General features: G+C 42.0%; 1 protein-coding gene across 1 annotated transcript in view; it reads right to left on the bottom strand.

The window, feature by feature from the left end:
- Positions 1 to 882: 882 nt before the first annotated feature.
- Positions 883 to 9,278, bottom strand: part of EFNB2 (ephrin-B2) — a 19,878-nt gene continuing 11,482 nt past the window's right edge. The window contains exons 2-4 of the mRNA XM_009579902.1: positions 3,778 to 3,870; positions 2,907 to 3,020; positions 883 to 1,296 (exon numbers count right to left, since the gene is read on the bottom strand). Coding sequence (XP_009578197.1) covers positions 914 to 1,296; positions 2,907 to 3,020; positions 3,778 to 3,870 — 590 coding nt within the window. The 3' untranslated portion in view covers positions 883 to 913. The remainder of the gene's footprint in view (positions 1,297 to 2,906; positions 3,021 to 3,777; positions 3,871 to 9,278) is intronic.

Below are 9,278 nucleotides of genomic sequence, written 5' to 3'. Positions count from 1 at the left end.
CGCAGCCCTAATCCACTGCGCATGTTATTGTGCCTCCTACTTGCCTCTTAAAACTTAGCATACCAAAGTGCTGTGCTACCTAAATGTTTTTTTTTTTCTTTTTTCTTCCCAGCTTCTATTTTCGAGGCAGCAGCATTCAATTGCAACTGCAGTCAGCCCTTCCCTCCACCACCCAGTCCTGCTCTTAACTTTGTTGACAGCCTAACTTTTTGGCTGGAAGGCTCCTTACTATCAAACACAGTTTCTATAAATGCAGTACCCATTCGAGTGAGGCTGCTGTAGCAGATGGATGGAGCGCGGATCTCCAAACATTAATGTTCCATTAGTGATTCAGGAGGTGGAGTGAAAGAAAACCTTATGTGAAAGATGGCAGAGCCCCGGATAACAGAAACAAATGGAACAGTGACGGACTAAAAGCAAGAGAACCTTAACAAGTCTTACTTAGACACCAAGGTCTGTGTGACAAATCCAGTACGCACTGAGAGAGACACACAAAAGTCAGAAGATTGCATTTCAAGCTTGATATATCCTAGAGCACCTTCCCAGGATGCCTAGAGCTATTAACATCCACGGATCACTCCGTCTTCCCTTGGCTTTTGTACATGCCTGAACGCCCGCAGCACATGGCTTTGAGGATGATGAATGTAACAAGAGTACAGCAATCAGAATGGGCATCTTCTACATAAAAGTCTTCCAGCTTTTAGTGAATACTTATTCACCGAGATAGGAATTCTACAGACTAGGTAAGCTGTCCAGCTTGCATCGGCTCCCGGAGAAAGAGCTGTCACCTTCTCCCCCCTGTGCTTGAGTCAATGCTAGCGCACAAGGCGTCATCACAAACCCCAACAGAAAGCATTTGACCAGTGAGTTTCCTCTACGACTCAACTGTACCACAGAGTTGGTTGTGTGTTTCTCAGACCTTGTAATAAATGTTTGCTGGACTCTGAGGAGGCATCTCTTGAACTATGTACACCGGATGTCCATAGTCGCCGCTGACCTTTTCATAGTGGGGGCAAAAGACACTGTCTGCAGTCCTTAGAGGAATGATAATGTCACTGGGCTCAGAACCATTGTTGTTGCCACTGCGTTTTGGGGTGGCTAACGTACTAAGTGAGAGAGTTGTCGTGTGCTGCGGGGAATGCTTCCTGTGTCTTCTCCGGTACTTCAACAAAAGAACCACCAAAGTGATGATGATGACGATGAAAATGATGCACCCTGATGCAATCCCTGCAAATAAGGCCACCTCTGAACCCAGTATACTGGAATGCCCAGCCTTACTGCCATCTGTGCTAGATCCTGGAAAGAACGGAAATACAGACAAAAGTTATTGCCATCCTGCGACCCGTTTACGCTGCTTAAAAATGTGTAGAGTAAGCAAGACTGGAAGAATTAACGACAGCTGAACTTTGACAAACCAATTACCCTGTTAGATAGCTAAATGCAAACAGCCGAAGTCAGCAATCAATATTAAACAAGACTTTGTGTCTGTTGGTCTTACTTTTGTGCTGCCTCCAAATCACCCTGTTTCATACATCATCATCCATCAGCGGCAAGGACTGGCACTGACAAGGCAGCCTTTGATGCACACCGCATCTTTTAACAGATGCCGGCGAGCCCCGGGCGGCAGAGAGGGGTGGGAAAGGACTGCGAGGGGAAAATAACACAGGGAAATGACAATTCTCAGGACAACTGGTACTGCTCAGTGTCCCACCGTTCTTCTGCAACTTTATCTTTTGCGTATTGATTTAAGTTAAACTGTCCTTAGTGCTTCTTTACGTGGACTTCTCTTGCTTGCGCATGAAACAAAGGAGCTTAAGGCAGTGTGGGAGATAGGCAAAATGGCTATGGCATATATCTGTTTACATCAACTTACATTTGCTTAACAAAAAACAACACCATGCATTTGGTAGTCAGGAAAAGCTCATGTGCTGAACAGCCTGTTGAATATTTGGTGCCATTACACTGTCATATCATTTGTCACACAAATTAAATGAACACTCTCTTTACACTTTCTCACTTGAGAATTTGAACCAACTTCCCTCTCTTGACGCTCACTCACGGGTGGAAGAATGCTGCAGATGCTACGTCCATGTAACTGTGAACTTTTCCTACTGGAATCTCCATAGGAAATGGCTGAAGCCTGTCCAGTGACTGCCATATCAAAGGTTCATTAGCCCAGTAACTAATGACAGAGCTAGCAAGGAAAACTTGCAGCCGTTTTCGGGAACCCCAGAATCAACTGTCAGCAAGTTTTGTTTTGTAGCATTCCCAATTCACCAAATTTTCTTCCAAAGACCTTGGGTCTTAGAGTTAGGTTTTTTCCTTGTTCACCTAATGTCTGAAATGCATCCTGAAGATACTTGTTTGGAACGACCTGTTTATCTTATTTAGATAATTACTAAAAAAAAAAAATCTTTACATTTAGTGAAAGACCAGCGATTCATGTGTAGACTTTATATGGTCAGTTAAAAGATCAGGACATTAATTATAGATGCCTTGAAAAAAACTTTATAAATGGCTGTCGAGAACCACTTGATAATGTATTATACGGGAAGAGAAAGACAGAAAGACTCGTTCATCTGCCAGAGTACTAAATGTAAGGCAGCATTTACCATCGTAAAGCTGCTTAGCAAATGTCCTATCCAAAAACTTTCCTGTAAATGAGTGATATTCTCACAAGATGTAATTAACTTCTACTGCAGAGTGGAAGAGGGGAGAGAGCAGCCTTTGCCAGCTTGCAGCTCCCAGACCACTATCCACCAGAGCATCAGAACTGGCTTTTGCTTCATCTCAGTACGAAAACATTTATTTTTCTGGCACTTTAATGGTAAAATAAAATGCGTTTGGGGACAAAGGAGAAGACTCCGCCAGAGCCCCGTCCCAGGCGTGAGCCCCGCCGCACCTACCTGAGTGGTCCTTCACAAAGGGGCTGGTGGTGGAACTCTTCCCGTTGGTGCCAGCTTCCTGCTCGGGGCGCTTGGTGGGATCCGTGTGCCGGGGCAGCCCCGCCGAGTTGGGATCTGGGGGAAGAGAAAGACGACTCATGCAGCTTCGGCGCTTGATAGCGCGGAGCCTTATAAGCCGGCTCTAGGTACCTCGTGAGACACGAATGGCTTTGAACAGAAGAATCTTTATGCAAAGGTCTGGGAGATATAAGTACGTAATTTTCCTTTTAAAGCAAAATGGTTATATTAGTTATTTCAGAGGTTTAATTGTGAGGCCATCTGCAGAAACTATAGGGACTCCTGTAATTGGCAAGAAAAGCTTTGCAGATGACATTTTGGTTTAAGTGAGGAAGCTGATTGACTACTAAACCAACTTCTACTTAGAAGAATAATTCTTTCTTCCTGCACAATAGGTTATCTATATGTGAAAAGAGACAATGAACAAAAACCTCTCTGTAATCAGAATTCATAACAAGCAATCTACAGAAATATTAGCTTCCCCCCTTTCATGTATTTTAAGTAATTTTGAACAGCAGAGTTGTGGCTTTTGTTTTTAAAATAAAAATAAAAATGACTGAAACACACTACTCCCAGGTGACCTTTCCTTTAGGGATCTCTCCAGTGAAGAGATCTTATTACGCTAACCCTCCTCCTGTAGAAAACTGTCAGTAGCCGAGGAAGAGAAAGTAGGCTTTGCTTTCAGACTATAAGGGAGGAATGACCACACTAGACTTGGTTGGCTCTCTACTCTACACCGCTAAAAGAAGCCTGAAAACTAGAAGGACACTGAGACTGATCAAAGTGATTTCATGAAACAGCAGATGGTCTTTACCTTGTCCAACTTTCATGAGGATCTTCATGGTTTTTGTCTGGCACACCCCTCCCTCCTGGTTATCCAGGCCCTCCAAAGACCCATTTGATGTTGCTGATTAAAAATAAAAGAAAAATAAAAAAATAAAAATAAATAAAAATCAGGAAATCAACAGGCAAAGTGATGTGAACATGAGTGTCTGAAAGCAGAAATCTTTCAATCTACCAGGACCTGTTCTTGCTGCTCAGGCTGACCTACGGAAAGTTGTGAAATGTTGAAAGCCAAAGGAATGAATACATCGGTAAGCCGTACAATATATACAAATGGAGGAATGTGTTATCAAGGTTTCAAATTTACCCAGCAACCTTTTTTTTCTATGCACAATTGACTGACTGACTGACTTGGATGAAAACACAGCACCTTGTTAAAAGGTGACGGAGTCAGCTGAAAAGGAAGCCCTGGCAGGCTCAGAGGAGCACAGCACTGAAAATTCACCCTTTTTTTCCCCCCCAACAATATCTTTATAATCACCACGTTACACCTGCTTCCTCTATTACAAATCTCCTGCTGGAAGAAGTGAACGCATACAAAAGACCCAGGTGAAAGCCGAGATTCTGCACTGATTGGAAAACCATTTAATATTTTAAAGTACAATCTCATTTTTCTCAGCATTGAGGAGCCTCCGTGGGGGCGGGTGGCAGGGAGGGAATACGCTCTATTCTCACGGAAACCTTTCAGCTCGTACAAACAAATGGGTGCTTTCCCCTGCGTTTATATTGTTCTGGCTTATCTAGGCGCTGGCTGGAACCGTGCAACCCCGTCGCAAGCTGATGCTGCAACGCTGTTTGTGCACGAAGCACAGCGCCCTTGGAGAATCCAAAACGTTGAGTCACGGTCTAGGGGTGCGCCTCCGCTGCCGCCCGAGCCAGCTGTTGCTTGCAAACCCCCAACAGCTGCTGGAAAACTCTTCGACAGCTCCTCGGCCCTGGGCATCGCCACCATTCCGCACCGCGCCAGGCACCGGCCAGCTCGGCGTGTGCGCTGGTGCCCCGGCCACCGTGGCAGAGCAGGCACGTCCACCGACGCTGGACTCCGGCTTCGCTATTTAGGGAACGCACCAGGGGTTCTCCCACGCCGGTTGCCCTGGGGGTGCAAATTTCACCACCGTTTTGCGGAGCCGTTTACCCAAGGCCCAAAACGCACGTACGCGCGGGTGCATGCACGCGCACCGGCGGCGGGCCGCCAGCTGGAGGAAACAAATAGAAAACGGGAGATACAGGAGCCCGCTGCTTGCTGTGGCTGTGGCGAACTGCTTAAGCAGCACTTTCCTGCCTCTGCCCCTCTCCTTTGAGCTCGGGATCTAATTCAACCAGGGCTTCATACTGCTCGGATCTTTGTTTTTAATTCTCGCTCCTTCTCTTTCACCTTCCTTGGGGATTTTCTTTCAAATGCAGCCCATGTATATTTCCTTTTTCCTTCACAATGTCTTCCTAGCCCCATGGCAGTATTTTTCTTGCTCTAATCTTCTCTCTAGCCGTAAAGATATAAACCCCATACCGCTGAACCCTGCTTCCTAGCCTTTGATCTACTTCTTGGTTTTGTTCCACTTCTGCCTCTTTTGTGACTAACTCGAATTACAGCCACCATACAAACTTCCCAAATTGTGCTTTCTTTTCCTAAAATTCCCTTCTCCTCGTACGTGGTCCCTCCCAGTTCCTCCTCTTGTTCCCTCCCCCCTGTAAAAACATGACAATGGCCGTACGTGCAACCACTTTTTTTTCCAACTTGCAAAAAAGACTTTTTAAAATATAAAAGAGCACAATGAGTAATTTAAGATAAAAGCCGATCTGAAATGTGCCACTGGATTGCCAGGCTCAGAAAATAATGGAGACATATAGTTCTGTTTTCTTTTGTTTTTTTCCAGAGGCAAAAAAAATCAATACTAAGAACCAGTTCTGAACATAAATCAAATGTGTCTTTGCTGAAAGTGTTTTTTATGACCTATTTGCCAATGTACCAGCACAAGGACAAGGGAAAAAAAGCAGTAAATAGAAATGCCAAAGCTGAGCATCAACTGAAGGTACAACTAACAAACACTGACTTTGTCTTCTGTTTTTTGCTATTCTTCGTTTGTTTTTTAATCGAGGCGATCGGGGCTCACATCTCCTTAAACACTTTCTACTTGATTTTAATTGAATAGAGTGCTGCTTCTCCTGAACATCAATGCCTTTTTATTCTTTAAAGGCCTATCCATTTAACCCACAGAGCAGGAGACCTCAATAAGATGCAGAGGATACAGTCTGACCTCAGTACAGAATAAGAAAGTAAGATGGCAAAAAGAATGCAAAATTACTTCAAAAACAGTCTCCAAACGGGAAGGCCCAGATGTACAATGAGTCTGGTTGTGTGCCTACACGAAGCGCAATCTGCCTCGCTTGCTTGCTAAAAGAATGCTTTCAGAGCTTTGATGTCAGATGAATGAAGCTCCAGAAGTATTAACTTTTTCCACAGTTCTTCAAGGGGTTTTCGGAAAGCCTACGTTATAGCTCAGAGTACAGACTGCTACATCCCGAGGAACAGGGAATTTTCAAAGAGGAGCATTTCGGTGACAAAGCAAAGTTTCCATCTCAGCTTCTCCCTGTAATTAAACCGACAATTACCCAAGGCCACGGGAGGAAATTATTTTTCAAAATTCATTAAGACTATCGAAATACAACCTCACATATCCCCAGTGTACCAGGAAGAAAGTGGGTAGTTTTAAACACATCGTTTCAAGCTTTGAAAAGCTGCACGGAGGAAAAGAAGTAATCTGGGGCATCAGAGAAAACAGAGTTTCATATTGCTAATGCCCCTTGACAGGTTAGCGTGCAGAAGTCAAACAAGGGAGCGAGTACAAAATATTCCTCAAACACTTGCCGCTGCCTTTCTGTATTGATCTCCAAAGGAAAACTATACCCGCCATCATGTAAGCTCCTCCACCGCACTCACAGTTCTGCAGGAAAGTGACCCCGTACCTGGAGCTCTGCTCACACCGAAAGGATATTTCCGTATTTCCAAATATGCCTGAGATAGGAGGTTTGGGTATAAACACAGAAACACAACACAAGTTTCTTGTGTCTAAATGGAAATGCTACTCTCTGGTGTATGATCAAATGATCATACTATGATTCATATGATCAAATTTTAGACCTTCCATCCCGTTTATTTTTATATACATATATATAAAAAAGAACAGGTTTGGGGGTTTTTTATGTTTCAGTCTAAATATGGATATATTTTAGAGGCAATTACTCACACATGAACTACCACGCATGGCCTTGTGCTAAGGAGACTAGATACTACTCAAATATTAACATTAATAAACATAATTAACGATTAATATAAAGTTTCTCATTAGTTTTAAATGTTCTCAGGATCCCACACTTCACTTTGTATTAATACAGCAACACATAGGAAACTAAAAGTAAGTACAATGTTGCTAAACAGGTAGCAAAGTATTTTTAAATCTTTTGATGGATAGGTACCTCTGATTTTCTGAGACCCGTCCTGTTCCACTGGTGTCAATTGCAAAACTAATAATTACAGTCAAAAGCACATGAAATTATTCAGCCTACAGTTCATCCACACCTACAAATAAACACATATCATTGCCCTAAAATCTCTATTAATTTTAAGACTTTCTGACAAAATCGTAATCATTTATAGGCAATGTTTACAGCAGTCAGTCAAAAATGATGTTTGGATCTAGTATACAGAGACACTGTGTGTCTGCATTCCTTGAATACAACAGCAGCTGCCATTTTATAAGGAGTATAAATTTGGGGTTTCAACTTTCAGAAAAAAATGACTTGTTATGAAATTATGGTTAAGAGTCTGCTGATACATACTTACTTTGGAGAAGCTAGTATACATTTTCAGTTTCGTAAAACACTGCCTTAACATATCCTCTCCCTTACACAAGAGGAAATGAAACTATTCAGACCAAAGAATTTCACTCCAGCTCTGCCTTCCCTTCTTTAAAATATATAAATTATTTTAAAAAAAACCAACAACCAAACAAAAAAAAAAAAACCCAAACCTGGAACTCATGTAAATCAATGAATGATGTTTTACATTTATTTGTTTTTAAAACTTCTCAAGGGTTGTTTATTGTCCGAAATGCATTAGTCATCAATGCAGAGGCAGGGAATCAGTGAGCGAAACAGAGTCAGCTGACAAGAATAGTTCCTGGCTGTGATTCTTATACGGTCCCCATGGAGAGGAAGTAATATTACATTTTAATATGTCTTCATTTGATTATTATTACTCTGCCTCCCAGGAGGCTAAGCCACTGCATGGATCTTGGCTGTTTTCAACCTATCAGGTTGGTAACATTGCTCTAATCAGATGGAGAATTAAGCTGCTGGATTTGTGCCTGTATATAGCTTTTCATTCACAAAGAGATTAGAAATGAAGGCACAGTCACAAAAATTCAGCTTCCTTCACTCCTAAAACACACATTACAAAATGAAAAAATGCCATCACAATTACTTAAGAGAAAACACCAGCAGACAAAAATCTCAGCCTCTTAATTCTGCCACAATTATTACCCATAATTTTATGGTTTACGATTATGAAAAACATTACCTACTTGCAAATTAAATGTCATATCCTTTGAACCAACACAATTTTATAACACATTTATTTCTAGAGCTTGAATATGAAATGGACTACATAGCTGAAGACAGAAATTATGATCAGCGTACTTAATTTTCCTGTGAAAACACATGGACCTTAAACCACAGACTGTAAGAATGAACGAGTGATGTCAACTGATGGGTGAGGGCAAAATTGCTTTTGTCCCCCCTTAGTGTGCTGGACGATACAAGCCACTTGGCAATGTATCAAAGACACATCATTGATGAGGTCATCAAGAATTAATTGCTGCTGGTGTGGATCTGTTAATAGAAAAATGAGAATTACAGGTTTCTTTGGGGTAGATCAGTATTGTCCAATAGTAGTGATTTTCACCATTTTTTTCTTAAATACTGCTTGAATTCAGCATCAGAAAATAGGTTTCTCAAAATCAGAGCTAAATAAAATCAAATAACCCTACCCACCTCCACTTTTCCCCAGCTGCGCTTAGAAACAGAATGGAAAAGCAGCCCAAACAGCAGCAAAACCCACGAAAGCTTTAGATCCAACAGTAGTAAGAAGTTATTCTTAAAGCAAAGCTACACTTGATCTCATATGCACTCACTAAGGATTAGTAAGCGCATGTAAAGCTTTTGAGGGTTTTTTATTTTATTAAGTAATAGAACACTATTTTGGCCAGGCATCGCGTGTTTGTGCTCTAACTGCTTTCATCTGCTTTTGGTCCTTTTAATGACTCTCTTAGCAAAGCACCGAATAAATAATTCTTCTTTCCCATAAATTATCTAAATTTATGGGACAGGTTTAAGAACACCAGAAATCACACACTGCGAAACCACAAATCACAGAACACAACACAGAGGTTGTTTCTAGACCAGCCAGGGATGAAG

This window comes from Fulmarus glacialis, unplaced genomic scaffold, assembly GCF_000690835.1.
Source record: "Fulmarus glacialis isolate BGI_N327 unplaced genomic scaffold, ASM69083v1 scaffold31576, whole genome shotgun sequence".
NCBI lineage: Eukaryota > Metazoa > Chordata > Aves > Procellariiformes > Procellariidae > Fulmarus > Fulmarus glacialis.
Note: the sequence above shows the minus strand (reverse complement) of the source record. Positions and strands in the feature narration are given on the sequence as shown.